We start from the raw sequence: 19,464 nt of genomic DNA, 5'->3' as shown, positions 1-19,464 counted from the left end.
TCCCTTAGCCCACCCTGCCAAAGGGGCTCCGTTGATGATGTCACATACCTGCAAATGACTCTGTTTCGTCCAGAAGAAGCATGGTTACCAAAGAGAAGAGAAAGAGTCGGTCCTCTCTGCTTTCACCTGCTCTCAAACTCCCTATCTGACTCTCAAAACCAGCGGGTTAAAAAAAACTGTAAAAAGAAGTAGTGTAACAGGAGGTGTATTTCTCCTGCGCTCAGCTGCTCTCTTAGTCTACTGCCTCAGTGACTGACTGACTCACTGACTACTGGCTGACTGCTCTGTGTGCTCCTCTCCAGTCAAAAGCAATGTGAATGCGAGGTAGAGGCAGAGCAGCAGAGCTGGCAGCTGAAAAGACTTACATAACCCTTCATGCTGGAGCCGGGGCCCTGCTGAGGGGGGATTCTACGGCCGATTATCTCTCACTCCTCCCTCTCTTTAAAAAAAGAAAAAGAAACCTCCTCCATCAAACACTCAGGACTACATGTACAGAGCATGTACGGAAGCAGCCGCCCACACATCCACGCCGCCTGTTGGTGTGTTTGAAGATGAAAGTTTTTTACTTTAATAATCATCACACACCTGAACTATGTCTGCACTGCTACAAAATATCAGACATACAATAATTACAAAAAATATAAACCTACAACTGCATGCTTCAGTACTATTAAAAGTATTAGTATGTGATTTTAGGTAAATATAGGTTAGATTACACACACCTATTGATTTATCAACTGCTCTGTATGACTTGTAATTAATGAGTTTTATACAAACAGGCAAATACAAATGGGGGGGGGGGGGGGGGGGGGGTTTGGAATATCCCACTATTCAATTAGATTTTGTTTCTTTGTGTAATCATTCAAATTAATATCTAAATTAAACAAATCCCCATTCAAAATACATCCCTATTTGTTAGAAACGTTTGCTTTATTTCATGACTCCAGTCCTCTATGCACTAACAAACTTATTAATATTTGATATTAAAAAGCACAATAAAGGGTTGCCGGTAGCCTATAGTGGTTAGGGCGTGCGCCTCATGTACGGAGGCTATGGTCCTCCAAGCGGGCTGCACTCTCTCTCCTTTGTTTCTGACTTTATCCAGTGTCCTATCTTTACAATTAAGGAGGCAAATGCGTTCGAGATAATGCAGCTTTAATATTTGCAACTTTTTTCATCAGCTGCTTGCAGTAACGTAAATACATTGAGGAGAACTTTAAACATAACACATATATGCTTATCTTTAGCAATAATATTTTATTATGGATACAAATTGTGGCCTTAAGCCATGTAACTTTTTTTTCATTTAGGAACTTGCCAGTGAAAAACCACAATCATAATTCTACAGGCTTCATTGTTGACGACGCTGCAGGATCGCAGGTCTTTTTAAATAAAACAATTTATTAATTGTCAATTAATTGTCTGTTCAGAATTGGCTGTCAGATCAGTTATGTGATGCGGTTTACCTTGGTCAACAGTTGTGTGGCAGTTGCTCCACTTCAACTGTGGCACGTGATGTGAGCTCTTCCATTTGCTTCACTTTCATTTTGCACACCTTGCATAGGCTTATGGAATATGTTAGGTCAAGCTTCCTCTTGCCCAAGAGCATTGTTGCATCCAAAGTTCACCCTAAGGCTTGAAGACGGGACGGTTGAAAAGGTACACAGAAGAAAACTCTAGCAGTGGGTTTGCTTTGCTCAAACCTGCTGCTGGTATAAACTGACTTAGTATGAAAGGAAGCATGTCTTGTAAAATCAATTTATAGATGTTTTGAATTGATCATGAATCTTAAATATTAGTAATTGGAATTCTGGCATTAATCAATCTGCCACCCTTACTCATTTCATACAGATCTATGATTCTGTTTTCTGACCAATAAGTGGACTTCAGTTTTGTAACTGAGTCCGCGCCCTCAGGAGGAACCCTGACTGAAGTAAAACCATAAAAAGTAAAATGAACCAATCAGCTATTCAGAACGTTTTCCACCGAAAAAAAAACAAGTAAAAGTTTTAAGGATGGATGGTTGGTGGTTTGATGCTGTGTAAATGAGACCATATGCATGGTGTAAATTTGCACTTCTCTAATCTTGTTATTTACACATATAGCTTTTAAATGGAGTCATGTGATTTTTACTCTCACATATTTATGCTTACACATGACAGAGCTGTGGCCCTGTTGACCCAGGAGGAGTGTGAGTGTGTGTGTGTGTGTGTGTGTGTGTGTGTGTGTGTGTGTGTGTGTGTGTGTGTGTGTGTGTGTGAGAGAGAGAAAATGGAGGGCACCAAGGAGGAATTTGTGTCAATGTCAAGGTTCCTTAAATACACACCAAATATCTCTGTGATCCATTCCAGACAGACAGAGTCCTTCTCCTTAACGACAAAGTCCCTAATGTTACAGAGCTAGAACTGTATTTGGAAGGTCATCTACATTTAACTTTGTTTCTGATCTAGTGGGTCTAAGGGTGCGGTCACACTGGCCATCCGTACCGTGCCGTACTCAGGCACGATTGGCCCCCCGCTGCGCCATTCCCACGCTGGTCACACTGGCCAGGACTAACCGTGCCTAAGCACGATCACCTCTTGTGCATAACTGCGTAATACAACACATGCACGCTTTATGTTATTATGAAGTGTGCTCAGTTTACAAACAGGCGGACGAGAGAGAGAGAGAGAGAGAGAGAGAGAGAGAAAAAAGGACGCGCAGGCGAGTCCGCGTCTGCACATCAGAGAACACAGAGAGCATGACAGCTACTTTACTGACTTCTTTCTGTTTTTACACTCTGTAGTCATGCATAAATTAAAAAATAAAATAGACGCATAGATAGATGGATAGCATGACAGCTACTTTGTGTCTTATATTGAGTCATGTTAGTCAGATACAGCCATCAAACTCTGGATTTCTCCATAATGAAGGCTGTCAGCATTGTGTACCCGCGTGCTTGTGCTCGTGCATGAAGTCTACCGTTAAGCACACCTCTCCAAAGTGTGCCAAAGCCAAGGAAGTGTACCGTGCCTGAGCACGGCACGGAGCGGTCACACTGGCCAAACGAACTGGACTTTAGGGTTGAAGCGTGCTTGGCCACGGTACAGATGGCCAGTGTGAATGCGCCCTTACAACCAGTTTTAACAAGCGAACAACTCTGATCTTGTCTCCACTTGTTCCTAAGGTAGACCTCCATAAAGGATGAAACGGCTTCAGAACATATACAACAAATATGTACTAAGAAAAGTTATACAAATGATGTGACTTGATTAGAGTCCATCACAACATCTTTAAGAACTTTCTCAAAACTCCTTGATTTCAACAGTGTGCCCAAAAACTCAAACATAAAAAGTATGTTTTTTATGTGCAATTACTACAGATGCTGTAATCTGTTAAAGGATGTAATGTATTTAGAAGCACATTTGTCTAACTTCTACAGTCAATTTAAATAATTTGCAACGTTTTCCACAAACTTGTACCGGAGTTATGGAATCTTACACCAAGCCTAATCACTCTGGGACTGGGACTACTTTTTTCCCCGTAAAACTAACTCTGCAATGAAGAATAGACGGAAGAAATGATCTTCATATTAAGCACATACTGACATCAAAAAACTTGTGTTTAATCCTGTAGGATTAACATGGGACAAGGACAAGGATACGTATTCTTTTTAAATATGGCACAAGGACAACTCATGCATCTATTTCATAACATGCCTTATGAAACCTCTGAGTTCTACTCTGCCTGAGTGGCCCGGCCACAGACTTGGCACTGCAACACATCTAGGTCAGTGTTATAGAACCCCCCCCCCCCCCGCTTGCATGTTTAATCATATAGCCGAGTGGACATACAGTAGATAATATGGACTAACATTGAGATAAGAAAAACCAGCAGCAGATGTAACAACAAGTGAATAAGCCAGAAAGGCTGTTAAACACTGAAGCAATGTGTCAAACATTTTGAGCCACTCACCCATGTGATGAGGTTGAAAGTTTTTTTGTTGTGTCCTAGTCTGGTGAGATGTCCATGCTGCCTTCACACTTTGACTCCTCTAAACGCTGTCCAGCTGTTTGGTGCTCCTCCCTGATACTGCTAACACACTTCCTCAGTGTCCTTTCTCAACCAAGCGCATCACAGTGTGTGCGAGGCTCTCAACATCACGCTCTTGTCTCGTCTCGCAGCTTTACCGGCACTCCAGCGAGGACAGAAGGCCATTGGGACAATTACAAAACAATGGGTCGCTTAAAGCTGCCCTGGCCAGCCGTGTGTAGGAAACCCCTTCCTTGTTCTGCTCTTCCTGTCTCCTCCCTCTCTCTGTCCCCTCCCCCAGCCAACTGACAGAAGAGAGTGTGATGTGAGCAAACCACGCCCACTCCAAAGAGGCTGCCTTAGGTAACAGGGGTAATGAGGTGCAACAAGGAAAATATGGAGTGACAAGGGGGATAGACAGAAAATAAGAAGTTGAGAGGATGGAGAAGAGAAAAGAGAACAAGTGCAGGGATGTAAATGTTTACATCAAATGATTACCTTATGTTTCTTGCCTTGTTCAGTTGTTTTCCACTGCAATCTTTCATAACTTTTCTTTGGAAACATTTCTGGCTTTAAAAGTTAAAACTACATCAAGACTCTGAAACATGAAAGTTTGAGGATCTCACTCTTTGGAAAAAAAGGGGAAGCAAAATGTCATATAGAAAAGAAAGATTCAAATCTATATCTCTATGAAAAATATAAATCCATAATATAAATAAATCACTTTTGATAGGCCTAAACTGAGACTAGGAATGGCTTGAAAGCGTTTGATTAACACAAAAGATGGGAGCTAGGATTTATATTGTAAACTTTACGTTTAGTTTAAATTTTAAATTAATTATTTTTGTTTCAGTTTCCTGAATAGCTGAGTCAGTTTTTGGGGCCTCAAATTTCCATATAGCAGGAATGGCAACTGGTATGTCCTTGTAGTAAATACGTAAGAGGTCACCTTGCGGTTGTGCTAATAGAAAATAAATCAAACATAACTGTAGAGTATTGCAGGGCATAGAGAAAAAATAGAGGAAGGTAATCCAAAAAATGAGGTTAAAGGGCAGAAGAGTAAATGAAGAAGGGGGGAAAAAGGAGCAGAGATGAATAAAGTCATGTGTTACTACTTTCTGGTCAGCGCACGCGTCGGAAAACTCTCGTTTGGCTCCATGGGACGATATCGCACATCGTAAAGGCCGTAAACACGTCATAAACACCCCAAATGACACAGACAGTAAATGTCTGCTACAAGTAAATGTGGAAACCATCAAAGTTGAGGATGGCAAGAGGTATTACAGAGAATTTTGAAGCATATTTTATGGAGAAATTTAAATCTGGAGTCCTAGGAAAACTGGGCCAACGCAAAAAAAGTACATAACTGGTATGAAGAAGGTGTAGAGAAGAGGAGGACAAGCTTTGAAAACAATGTAGAAAGGGTGAGAAATGATAAGGGAAAATGGAAAACATTAGCAGCAACAAGGGGAGGGGGCTGTTTCAAAACAACCATATGAACTCAAAGACCCTTTTAAACCCATGTTGGAGGTGAAGGATTATCCTACATACGCACGCACGCGCACACGCACACACACACACGCACACGCACACGCACACACACACACACACACCTTTGCAACACTACCACATATCTGGTGTCTAGGCACGCCTCCTCCTGTGAGGAAGTAAAAGCTCGCATTTCACTGTTTACATAACCTAGATTGACCAATAAGAGAAAGAGAGAGAGGGAGAGAGAGAGAGAGAGAGTGTGTCAGCCACTGTAAATTGTTTTTTTGTGCACTTCTTTTCAAGGAGCTGCAAGAAAATTCCAGAAACGTATTTACTCGTGATATTCTAAAATAAGATGTAACACATTTAAAGGATAGTCCTGCCCTGATTATAACTACATGTGAAAAAGGATTAGTAATAAAAGCTACAGTACACTCAGTACGCGTGATGGCCCTTTTTTGTGTGGAGTGCATTTGATCGATTCATCTCAAACTAAGAATGTAGTGGCAGTTAATGTTCTGCTTGTATAAATAAAAAAGCAGAGCCAAGGGGCGCCGGTGGCCCAGTGGTTGGTAGGGGCTGTGGTCCTACGAGCTGGCAGCTCGGGTTAGGGTATGGCATGTTGCTCCTTTCCCGCGTGTCGTTCCCTGCTCTCTCTCTCTCTCTGATTTCTGACTCTATCCCCTGTCCTCTCTAAACAACGGAGGCATAGAAAGCCTTAAAATAAATCTTTTTTTTTTTTTTTTAACAACTTTAAAAAGAGACTGAAACTAAAACATGTAAAGGAAAATTGAAAACTTTACTTGTCAGTAAGAATCAATGTAACTAATTCAGTTTTTGTGGAGACAATCTCTACATAAGAGGTGGTAAAAAGCTTCTGACCTCCTTGAATGAGATGACCTTCTCTTTGCCTTGGAGAAGTTTGGCTTTTGTCCTTATTTCATCTCATGGATTAAAGTGTAAAGGGCCTTTAAGGGCCCCTATAAATGGTGTTTTATGTGTTGACTCGACAACAACGCAATTGCATTGGTTGCACCTTAACATTTATCTTTAAAAAGACAAGCCAGATCAGTTTATCCTCCATGGTTGTTGACTGGAGCCCTATTCAGACGATATTTACGTCCCGGTGAAGTTTTGCCTTCAATCTGAATGTCACTGCGGTGTAATTGGGGGAAGAAGTGACCCCCCCTCTGAACTGTCTTTGGAGGTAGTAACAGAGGCGTGACAGGGGCTAGACGGTATTAGCGGAGACAGCGGGGCCAAAGTAGAACTTTTTTGATGGTGCTCGCTGAAAACACTAAACTGCATTCGTTTGTATCGAAAGTGGTGCAAAACTGGCGTGAGTGGATGTTACAGAATTAAAGCATTTCTTAAACCAGTATTTTCTGCCAACAGATCCTGGAAGCCATCACTACTATAAGCTTTTGGTATAATTCAGCAAACCCAGAGATCTCAATCTTAGGATATTCTCTCCCTGTGACAGTTACAAAAAAAGTCTTAAGACCATCCGATTTTTAATTATGAATAGAGAATGGGCCAATACCAAAATGACCAGAACTGATTTCTGTTCCAAATCCTTCCCCCACTATGTCACGAACGTCAGTAGGATGGACCGAACAGTATGACTAATGTTAACAACACGATGAGTTTAGATGACGCATGATTCAAGTCCCCAGATAAAAACATATTTCAGAAAAAGATGGAGGCTGATTTTGTTGATGAGTGATTCGAACTCATAATCAGGTTCACACAGAGCCAGAGGGACACCTGATAGAAAGTCTGCACACAAACACACATACACACACGCCGGCAGTCTGGTGTGTCAGTATGTAGACCAGCTGGTATTACTGTAGCACCTCCTACACTTCACTCTGTGCAGACCTTAATCAGGTCACAACACACACAATCACACACCATACACACACTCAAGCACAAGTAGACAAAAACACATACACGCAAACTAAAAGATTTCTAGATTAAGTTTGACCTGAAGAAGCTAAACTTCTTAGTTTAAACCAGTTGTTTGATAAGCTGAAAATCTAAAAATTAACAGAAAATTAAAAAAAATATAACATGCTATGTTGAGGTGCTGGCATCTCTGACAACAATGCAGCAGCCAGTATGTCCTCCTAAGTTTTCATTCTGGTCCTGAGTGCTCTGTTTTTGTTTTAACCAGAGAAGGTAGGCGATTTAAGGCACCCCCACACGACCATTTTGGATGCCCTTGTTTTGCCAGATGTGAGACCAGTTATTACAGCAAACCAACAGGTGTTGTATCGAAGGAAGCGGGTAAGCGAACTGGCTCAGATATAACTGATTCTATCCAACCTAAAAAGCCTCTGCATTTTTCTAGTAAGCTCCACGGCCAGAAACGTGGTAAAACTAGGATAAATATTGGAGATGCTTTTGAAAAATGGAGAGAGGAGAACGCAGAAAGCTTTCAAGACCGATGCAGAGCTGGCTAAACACTGAAGCTTCCAGTTCTGCGACACAACCTGTGAGTTCATCGGCTCTAAGGAGGAGGGGGTGGGAGAGCGCTCTCTCCAATGTTTTGAATTTGGACTGCAGTACCCATTTTGAACACTGCGTGTCAGAGTTACATACTGCTCCTTTAATATTGGTGCCCGTAATATAAATGTTTTTAGTCCTTATAAAGATATAAGAACATTAAGCCTCTGTTTACAATTAACCACATTTATTCAAAAAATATTTCAAGTATATTAACACATCAATTTGACACAAAGAAACATTACTGTTACAATCCTTCAGGCTTTTGTCAATAATTTGATCACTAATTTTGGTTTGGTCTCGAACTTAAACAATCGCTATGCCATCTTCCTTCAATAAAACCTGACCCACTAAGAACATGATGCTCCTTCATCATGCTCTTAAGATTAGGTTAAGGGCATGATGCGCTTGAGATTTTTTTGTGGCTGAATGTTTAGCACTTCAATGGGAACTTTTTTGTGCTCCACCCGTCTAGTTCTGATGTAAGTTTGCGGGGTGAAGTGTCTTGTCGCTGATTAAACCACCAGGTGTCTGTAACATTTGTGGGAGGAAACATGTTTACTTGTTTACTTTATCTTCAGTTTGAACTTCAGAGAGTGAGCGTGTACTCTGCTTACCAACGCCTACACACAGGCAGGGGAGCAACAGGCTAATTAACATACTATTACTCTGCTGCTCTCTGGAGTCACAGTGTGTGTGTGTGCGTGTCTACGTGTGGGTACATGTGTGTATTATGGGAGATGTGACTAAACCTCACGACAGCCTAATCTGAGCTTCAGAGAGCTAACAACATGCAGCAATCACTCCTCAATCTGTTCACTTACATGCACACCAGCACACACACACCTGACCCAGAACAGACATCCCAGCAGAACTGGGTTGCTGAGGAGGTTGATTTTATTTTAGGAGACTGGTCCCACCTCCCCGAGTCCATTTCTGAATGTCACATTTTGATGAATGCTTCTTCTTGAACATATTAGTTTTACGCAGGAAAGTGTGTGCATGTATGTATGTTCTCTCTCTGTGTATGTTCACTGTGTGTGTGTGTGTGTGTGTGTGTGTGTGAGTGTGTGTGTGCATTTTTTATTGGGGGACTCACCTATTTCAGAATCTCTCTCTGATTTTCTAGCTGAGACAAATTGTATGCCTCTGCACAGTTTAATGCTTAAAACAAGGTGTTTTAGTTTAGGCATAGCTTTCTTAAGTGGGTTTATAAATCAGATCAAAACCTGCTTTAAATATGTTTTTTGTTTAATTTTCATTAGTAACCTTTGTTTCCTCATTCTAAAACATGTGGTGGTGTGCCCCTGGGGTCCGTTCTAAGACAAATCATATTTTCCTTTATGCTTTCCTTCACATGCAGACATATGGGGCATGAAGATACATTTAGCCTTTTGTCTATATTTGTTTATTGTCTACGAGCATTTCAGCAGGCAATTTATTGTCTTTTTGCAGGAAAAAGAGTCAGTGTGGAGAGCAAAAGGGCGAAACAGAATCCTGCAAAATCGACATTTTATAACCCATTGGCAGTCATCTTTTATTCATGTCTGTAGATACTGCATATCTTTAAATAGATACTGCATGCAATTGAAGCTAACAACATATTCTAAGACGCCTATCCTCAACACCAATTCTGCTTCCCATGTTGCTAGCCGGACTTTTAATGAAGGAGACACACTAAAAAGTAAGTCTTGACTGGAAGTTCGTTCAATTAAAGATGCTTTCTTGGCATGGATGGTAACCGTTGTTGCCAAAGCAAAATTATCAAAACGATCAACAATCATATAACATACATAACATTTGACAATAATGTTACATTGGAGGTCCTTCGTTGCCAACTGTCGGCTACAATGGATGCCCAGAAAGCCGGCCATTACTACTAGAGACTGTATTCAGATGGGTTTTGAGATTGGTTTCCTCATAATAGGACGACTGACAGGATTTTCTAACAGGTTGGAAAATCATTAAACTTAAGTAGTAAAAAATAAGAAAAGGAAAGATTGCAGTTAAATTTTTACATTGCTACACTGCTTTTTTAATTTAGCCGTTTCAGATCTTCTTTATTTCCTCTAACTTCCTTTATTCTCTTAGCAAATTAAGTCTCAAACTTAATCCTGTTCAACATGGGAGGAAGTGTTTACTTGGTTGACTTTTTCTGTGAGTTGTAAACAAAGAGCTTGTAAAGATTTTGTGAATATTGCGTGTGCTGGCACCTTTTCTTCCAAATAATTTTTAGTGAATCGAACAGTATAAGAAGTATGGTAGTTAATGCTGAAATGCTAACTCTAAGCTAACTTTGCTCTTTTGGTTTCTATAAGCTAATAGCATTTAAAAAACTTAAATACCTCACTTAATTCTGATCACTGACATTAATTTATCTTTATCACACATAAACATTAGATTCAATACATATAACAGAGAATACTCTTCCACCAACATGAACAGCAGAGAAATTATCTGTCAGTCTATTTACCAACTTGTCTCATTCTATCTGTTTGCCTCTCTTGTTTTGTTATGGAAAAGTGACATCTCCAAATAACCTTCAATTTTTATAAATTTGTACATATCCCAGCGCACCATATCCCTATTGCAATTTCCCCCCCTCTCTAATTTAGAGACATAAAGAGAATAGAGGAAGCTATTTACAGCAGACCCTGTCCCCCCCTCCGGCCTGAGTATGAACTCTTGACTTGAGGGCGCAGGTACTGAATACCCAGGATGAGGACTAAAAGAGGCATCACATCCTTTGAACCACGCAGCATTCAGCCACTCAACAAGCTCTGATTATATGAACTTGGCACTCTGCTGAACTACTGAACTTGCTAATTGAATTCCCCACAATCATGCAATGCTTATATAGCCTATATATGTTCTTTTTTTCATGATTTCATTTTTATTCGCTGTCCTGTATTGTTGTTGATGTCTTTTGTCACTTGAATTGTGTTTTTATGCTTTTGGTACAAATTCCTTGTTTCATGCATTGATTAAACTGCAATATTAAAAATACAAGCCTCCTTACATTGACACATAAAAACAAACCTCTTCAAAACGTTACATTTTTCACATGACAGCTTGTGCTGACGACTTTTATAAAAAAACATACCAGCATACAGTGACAGAATGTGTCATTACATGTGTATGTGCGTGTGTGTTATGTATGTTCAGATGTTGAATGTGATGCAAATGATCACCATGACAACCGCATACAGTACCTCTCCAGAATAAAAACTGTAATACTGACATGTGGCCTAGCCAATCATATTTCTTTTAATTAACCTTTCACTCTGCAATTTAAAAAAAGCAAAGCAGAAATATGGAGGACATCGATCCCTATGGGAGACTAGCTGAAAAAAAGGACTGAAGTAACAGATATGAATATGAATATAATAATCACTGTTGAATAAATCCAATAAGCAATACAATAAATGACTATAGCGTATGGTGGTTTATTTATGTATCTTAATTTTAATACTATAGCTGGTTCAAAGAGAGAGTAGAGGATGAGGGGCTTGTTGACAGCACATGTGTCAAAGTACCAACAAGAAAGGGATTTTGAATCAAAATATTGACTCAGGTTAAGCGATGAAAATAACAGAGGAAAAGTGTAATGAATAAAAGTTTAGGTAAATGTAAAGGGAAAGAGAAAAGGATGAAATAAAAAAGGTAGAAAGAGAAAGAAGAGGGGAGGTTGATCCTGAAGGAGGAAACTGTCACAACTCTCAGGGGGGGCAGAGTCCTGGTGACGGTTGTTATGGGAACCATGGTACGGCCGGTGGAGACGGCGGGGGGTGATGACGTCACAGGAGCAAAATAGACTTTCTAGGCGAGGAAGATAACATGTAAATGGATGTTTTTTTTTCCATGAGGCCTTTTATTGTCTCCTACCACCTGTGAAGACAACAAGCTCTAGTTCTGCTCACTCTACACTGTTGTGTGATGTCAAGGGCTGCTCATTACCTGTCCAGCATACAACATTGCACCAAAAATTTGAAATACTGACCCAGTTCTTTTAAGCCAACTCCCAGCAATATCCTTCTGTAGCCTTTGAAAGACCCAGAACCTCTCCTTACTTAAAACAATGACGTCATCAAAGAAGATAAAATGTAAATACATTTAAAAAGTATATTTTCTCTCTTTCTGTTCTTGAATTATTGCTTTTGTAAAAGTGCATAGATTTAGTGTAAGTCACACTGAAGCTCTGCTGGTTTAAACAAAACTCTCATTTTAAGCTGTTTTATTGCCTGCAGGAAAACTCTACACACACACACGCACTGGCAGTGCCAACTTACCGTACAGCTCCACTGGTTCCGACGATGGATAGCTATAGCGTAACCTGCAGCAAAAAACTTGGCCATCAAGAGTAATTGGAGAGGTCCAGGAGCAAATCGGAACATGCCCACTTTTCAGTGGGTATACGCCCATCAAGCGGCGAGTTGAGTGCTCCGGTGCGATCCCTAGCTCCAGTTGCTCTCACAATTTAACATTTTGTTGCCAAACTAGAAACCTTAAGAGGATCTGCAAAAATCCTGGCAAAATAAACATTAGCCTAATTCGTCCTCTCTCTCATCGTGGCCCATGTCGACCTGTAGCCCCTAAAAGAAGAAGACATTTTGCACTATCCACCTTTAATTAAGGCACTGTGGCACAAAAACATACCTTCCCTAATAGTGAATACAACAAATTGAGCTCCATCATTTGATTTTACTGAGAACATTTCCACCTCAAGGGAATCGCACTGGCAAACCTTACATCCCCAAATCCACTTCTGTAGCCTTTAGGCTCCTGCCAACTTGCTCTCTATGCTGGGTCAGTTATACAAAGTGTTGCACAACTATAGTGGGAAAAATGTGTCATAAGCCTGAGCAGAAAGCAGGAAGCAGGAAGGTACAGAGACGTGAAACTCTTTTGTTTGATTAATGATTTGAAATCGTCTATCTCTCCGTATCAAACACACTTTGGAGGCCTAAAGAACTTTATAACCAGCATTAAAGCTATGTTACATCTTACAGTGTAGTAATGCTGTAATTAGGACAACATGTACAGTCTGTGTGTGTGTGTGTGTGTGTGTGTGTGTGTGTGTGTGTGTGTGTGTGTGTGTGTGTTTGTGTTTGTGTAAGAGAGAGAGAGAGAGAGAGAGAGAGATTGGAAGTGTGTCAGAATAGAGCAAGAAGAAGGAGCTTTCTTAACAGAAAAAATAGAGAGTGTGTGTGTGTGAGTGTGTGTGAGTGTGTGTGTGAGTGTGTATGTATGTGTCAAAGAGTTTTTCACAGGTTCACAGGTTCCTGCTGCCTAGGACCAAACATAACATGCAATCTGCCACTTTGAAGGGTTATCCAACTCTGACTCATGTTGATGAGGAGAACAGAGCTCTCTATAGGCTCTATAGGCTCTCTGGTATGTTATGCTTCAGGCCACTAATTGTCTGTGACGTCACACAAAGTGTTGGTTAAGTGATGAACTGCAGTATTCTGATATAACAATGTGCAACGGTCCAAAGAAAATTCAACCTGTAGACTGCCAGTAAAGAGGGGACATCCATGAAAGTGCTGACAGAAAACCTTGAACTTGGCGACAAAATCATTACATCATCTTAAAACTACAAAAAATTTGGAAAAACTTTTTTTAGGTCTAAAATTGATTTTTAAAGTTTTGGACAATCCATGAAAAAATCCAAAAGCTGCATAAATGTCATAGTTATATTCCTATCTGTAAATCAAACAAAATCTGTTAACTCCTAGTGTCACATATAAGCACACACATTAAGATAATGGTGTCTCCATGGACATCATTTGGTCCTCATCAACATCAATATGTTCACCATTAACACACCAAAGGGAACCTGAGGTGTGTCGAGTACGCAAAGTCAGACTGCAAACTATTTGACTGTTAGCCTATCCTGCAGATTCACCTGATCTGCTACTAAGTTTCAACAACTTAAGTGGTGTTTATGTCTCCAGGCTGAAATTGCACAAACATTTCAAGGGATAAAACAAAAGACTTGACAATGTCTTTCTGGCTTACATAGAGATCATCATATGAATATGATGTCCATGATATAATTAGTAATTATTCCTGAAAACTGTAGGTTTTTTTGCCTCTGTTGGATCAAACAACTGAAGACAGACAGGAAATGTTTGGAGGAGAGAGTGGGGGACGACATCAGCCCCGCACGGCCGCTGAGACGAGAACTAAAGCCTCTGTACACCTGAGGCACGCCCTAACCACCACGTTAAACTGGTGCCCCTAAGAAATGCTTTTGTCAGAAAACGAATGGACCACATAGGTGTACTGCACAATATGTTAGCACACCAGCATCCAAATGAAGGAATCCATCATCACAGCATTGAACATTGCCTTTTTGCATCTTACTAACACCAGGCTTATAGACTTGTTAAAGCAGCATCAGCACCGGCAATGTGTAGCGTCGAAGCTGGCGAGGTTACCTGGTGCGTGTAACGCTGTAATGCAATGTGAATTCCGACACCATGACACCAATATTACGCCGTTAGAGAAGCAATGCGTTAGTACAGAGGTGTAATGATGGCAGAACTTCGTTTTTGCGGAACAGCAATCTTGAATTGGCTTTGAGACGTGATACTAAAATCCAAACAATATTGATACCAGGGCGGCTAGCTCCACTTCGTAGGGACTTGTGCTGACAACCAGTGGATCACCTGTTCAAGAAGAGACCAAAATATGGAAACTGGTCTGCTTGCTGGAGAGGAGCCAGTTCACTTCCCCAAGTACTGCTGAGGTGCCCTTCAGCACCTTTACTCTGCAAACCTGAATGTCCCCACAGGCATTAAATACGTTTTTAAGAAACAAAAATAGAAGTTATAGGCATCTGATGATGGGTAGTTTTCTTGTTTTAAATTACAGAAGCAAGCAAGCTCTTGCACACTTTAATTGCACAATTAATGAATTTGTGCAATTTAGACAGTGTTTTCTCTCTCTTATGCTCGGGGGAGCTTTTGTTAAAAATATGACTGAAGATCTGTCATTTTTTTTCTAAGGTTACAACCTTTTCATTACTATCCATGATCAAAATAACGGAGATCGTTTCATTATAAAAAACAAGGTATCAAAAACTATCGAAGTTTTGATAACCTTATATTAGATAAAACAACTCAAAACCCGAAGGAAAAAGGAGGAGGCAGATGTAAAATTCAATGGAAACAGTTCCTTCTCACTCATTGTATCTCTCTGTCTACAATTCCTTCTTCCAAAAGCTGAGATATTTCACTGATAATCAACTGGGACAGCACTTGTTAAAACACTGTTTTGATACATTAATAGTTACAAGTCAACAAGTTCACAAAGTGCTTTGTGATTGTGTAAAGTAGACGCTTCTCAGTCTGTTTTCTTCCAGTGATGGGATTGAAGTTATCCAAAGACTGACGCCATCCAAGTTATCCAACCAAAGTTTAAATCTTACCTCCTACACACAAAAAGACAGTGCTAGAGACAAGTCTCCCCCCCCACACACTCCCGACAACTCAGCTTCTAATAGGACTAATAGATGATTCACTGGGTTATGTAACACACACTGGCAACAGAAGAAATGAGAGGCGAGGAGGAGACCAGAGGGGTCAGAGGAGTTTGTTTCCTTTGGGAGGACAGAAGGCCAAAAGGCTGAAGAGGAGTGCTTGTCTGGGCACACATGTGGACAGTATAAATGCTTTTGTTATAAAAGCTCCATTGAAAGAAAAGGGTGAAGAAAAATATTATACTAAAGACATCCGAAAATAAAAGGCTTTATAAGTAAATGTAAACAATAAAAATGAAATTATTATCCGACTACTGCTAGCTCATTTAATTTGTTTGCTTGTACGTTGTTAGCATTGCACCAGATTTAGCTGATTAGCTAGATTCAATCTGCAGTCGCTGGGCAGGTAGACACTCAAACAATACAAAATATAATACATTATGAATCAACACAAAATATGATGAAGAGCTAATAAAACCAAACAACATTGTAGCCACATCCTCCAACATAAACCCTCGTAGCCTCCCTCCACAACACAAAGAGCATACTACAATATGTACACACATACACACACACAGGTTAGGTTAAGTTTTAAAGTGTGCTGTTGAGCATAATATTAGGGCCAAACTGGGCAAAAACAACACGAACAGACTTTCGAAATACATAAAAGCCACATTTGACCACACAAAATCCTACTGTATGGGTTAATTTGTAGATACACTTTGTTACTCCGACAGAGATAAAGCTACAAAAGAGCTCAGTGCAAAAACTACAGTGTAGCAACTAACTTAGTAGACATAAGCTAAATTATAGGTATTAACCACATATTTCAAGCACTCTTACAATCTTAATTCTTTAAAAAATTATCTATTGTAAATCAGATATCTATATGCTGATGAGCTCATGTTTTTTTTTTAATTACCCACACCCACCTAAATCAATTTGACTGGTATGCTACGTTAGCTCTCTTATCAACATGATCCACAACTTGTATGAAAAACTAATCACAAAGGTGGGCGGAATTGTGACTTGCACTCACACGAGCCTGCCAAGCATTCAATATAGTAAAATACTGCTTATAATAAAAACTTTTGTCTCCACAGCAACTCTTGAACAGGCATGTAAGTAAATTAAGCCCAAGGACATGTTTTCTAAACAAACTTCTTCTTCAGTTGTCAAAATAGTTGGTTAAAAGTCTCAGGCCCATGAGTTCAAGAAACCCAGGGTATCTTTTAATTAAGTGGCTTCACCAACCCTAACAAAGGAGATCTCGCTAAGCTGTCACAGTAAGATGGTTATAAACCCCAAAAAACTGTCACACTTGCAGAAAACTCCTAAGAATAACTCCTGATATTTTCAGGAGGAGCTGTATGAGGGAATGCAAACAGCTGAATTTTTCAACCGGACATTACCCGGAGATTCTCTTGCCAGTCCTGTAGTATTTTTTCCGAAGCAAGTGTGAGTTGATGAGACAACGCAGCAGGATATTATCCGGAAAAATTCAGCTCGAGCGAGTAGGAGAGGGTGGTGAAATTTATATCCAATGACTGGAGTCAGTGCATAGAGTGTGTATGCACACGACCACCACGATCTTCATGCACACAATTAAATGGTTGCATTACTTTTTTGTTCCAGTATGTTGTTCTTTCCTTCTTTTGTTAGTATGTATGTTGATATGTATGTATTATTTGTGGTCAGACCGAGTTACCATGGTGATATCCTAGTAAGAAGTGACCCACATTTGCATTCCTGATAACCCAGAGCTACCCTAGAGTCAGCTCAATAACTGAAAATGCTGCATCCAGTATACCCTCCAGGGTGAGGGGGATTTCATATGAATATAACTATACAACAGCTACAGTGAGGTCAGAGGGATGATGTAATTATGGCCAGTTGCAGGTTTTATTCTATGCTTGATGTAAGGTGTATTACTGTCATTTGAGAAAATGTTCAACATTCATATCATGTGTTTTGTGTCTCTGATGTTAAAGCCTGTGTGTGTTCTGCAGAATGTTTGGCTTGGCTGCAAGACAACTTTCCATTAAGGGTTCATAAACTTTAATGTTTAGTGTAAGTTTGTGAGCAAATGAATAGTAGCTCATATATCACAGGATATATTTATATATATATATATATATATATATATATGTATATATATATACATATCGTATCTAGGTGGTAAACACTTATACTCACTTGCCCAGGTTTCTTTTGTTTGTTAAACGTAATGGGAACAGTGGAGATTTTATAACAAGACTTGAGTGATCAAAGTCTGCCATTTTGACTTACCAAGTATCCCCTCGTCTTCATCATCTCCATCGTTGTCATCGTCATCATCATCAGTGATGTAGAAAATCTCTCTCTCCTTACTCCCATTCGGAAAAACCTCCTCAAAATCAGACATCCTGACGTGCCGGCTGCTGCTACCTCGGCATGGCCAAACTACACCCCTGAAACAAAGAGTGTGGGTATGAAGAGACGGGAACAAAAACACAGCACGATTCAAGTTTTGGTGCACAGTAAATGTTCTGCCTCCGTTTCCTTGGCTATCTGTTTCTCAGCAGAGAGACTGTTTGAATGTTTTCTCATGTGAAGAAAGATGACAGGAAGGGGAAACTCCAGAGGAACTTTTCTTTCATTTAACTTAATCCTCACTCCAAAGCCCAACACATACACAAATACAACATAAATCCTCAGGAGTGTGTAAACAAGTTCCAGCATATAAAAAGGTTTGTGTACTGATGTGAAAATGGCTCTAAGAGATCCCACTTCAAGACAGAAAGGGGTGAGTGATTCCAGAGTGTGAGTTTAAAAAAACAAAAACCTGTGTCTTTAAGAAGAGTCAAAGTCCTCTTAGAGCATGTTAAACTAAACACCCAGATTGGTCTGACTTAGTTATGCCACTTGCCCAAAGACATGCATGGAAATACAACGGGTTTCTGTCATTTATACTGACAGACAAACAATAACTCCAACCATTTTTTTAAAACAACAATTATTTTGATTGTTTAGCAGATGATTTGCAAATCTATGTTCTAGGCCAGGCATGGGCAAACTACGGCCCGCGGGCCATATACGGCCCGTTGGGCTTTTTAATCCGGCCCGCCGAACTTGTCCAAATTATATTATTATTAAATTAAATTTTATTATAATTAAACCTTGTTCGTTTTCCCCTGTAATGCCCGCGTTTCCCCAATAGATGGCGCACTTCAGAGTGTGGTGTATTATTCCCTTCTTCACTTTTTCGCTTTGCCCTATGAACCCGTATGAGCCCTTCTGGAAAAATGAGCGGATCAAAGAAAAGTGGACAGTGAATGCCGAGTGTTTAATACGGAGTGGACAACTAAATATTTTTTCACTGAAGTCCGATCAAAGGCTGTATGTCTGATATGCCAAGAAACTGTCGCAGTTTTCAAAGAGTACAATATCAGCCGTCACTTTGCTACGAAGCATGCTAACTACGCTAGCAAGCAGTCCCCGCAAGAACGGGTGGCTGCGGCTCAGAGGTTGAAGGCTAATTTACAGACTCAGCAACATTTTTTTCACCAACAAACTGCGATTCAAGAGTCAACTACCAAGGCAAGTTTTTTGTTGGCATTCAAATTAGCAAAGGCTAGCAAGCCTTTCTCCGAAGGCGAGTTTTTAAAAGACTGCGTGGTAGAGACAGCAGGTCTCTTGTGTCCGGAGAGCCAAGGCCAGTTTGAAAAAATCAGTTTATCACGCAGGACTGTGACTCGCCGTGTGGAACTGATTGACGAAGATATAGCCAGCGAATTAAACAAAAAGGCTGAGTCCTTTAAGTTATATTCACTAGCGCTGGATGAAAGTAATGACGTGAAAGACACTGCTCAGTTCCTCATTTTTATCCGAGGGATTAATGACAGTTTTGAGATAACGGAGGAGTTTTTGACCATGGAGTCCCTGAAAGGAAAAACGCGAGGAGAGGACTTGTATAAGCAGGTGTCTGC

General features: G+C 40.2%; 1 protein-coding gene and 1 long non-coding RNA gene across 3 annotated transcripts in view; both read right to left on the bottom strand.

The window, feature by feature from the left end:
• The window catches only part of LOC132989517 (uncharacterized), a 216,555-nt gene that overhangs the window by 144,730 nt on the left and 52,361 nt on the right, over positions 1-19,464 (bottom strand). The window lies entirely within an intron of this gene.
• LOC132989172 (helicase ARIP4-like) overlaps positions 1-19,464 on the bottom strand; it is a 75,626-nt gene that overhangs the window by 36,563 nt on the left and 19,599 nt on the right. Inside the window, exon 2 of one of the 2 annotated variants that reach the window (XM_061056588.1) lies at positions 17,786-17,946. In XM_061056588.1, coding sequence (XP_060912571.1) covers positions 17,786-17,900 — 115 coding nt within the window. In that variant the 5' untranslated portion in view covers positions 17,901-17,946. Of the gene's footprint in view, positions 1-48; positions 341-17,785; positions 17,947-19,464 lie in introns of those variants that run through there. The other variant, XM_061056589.1, reaches the window with a different exon arrangement.

Source organism: Labrus mixtus, chromosome 15, assembly GCF_963584025.1.
Source record: "Labrus mixtus chromosome 15, fLabMix1.1, whole genome shotgun sequence".
Classification (NCBI taxonomy): domain Eukaryota; kingdom Metazoa; phylum Chordata; class Actinopteri; order Labriformes; family Labridae; genus Labrus; species Labrus mixtus.
This window is presented reverse-complemented; position numbering and strand designations above follow the sequence as displayed.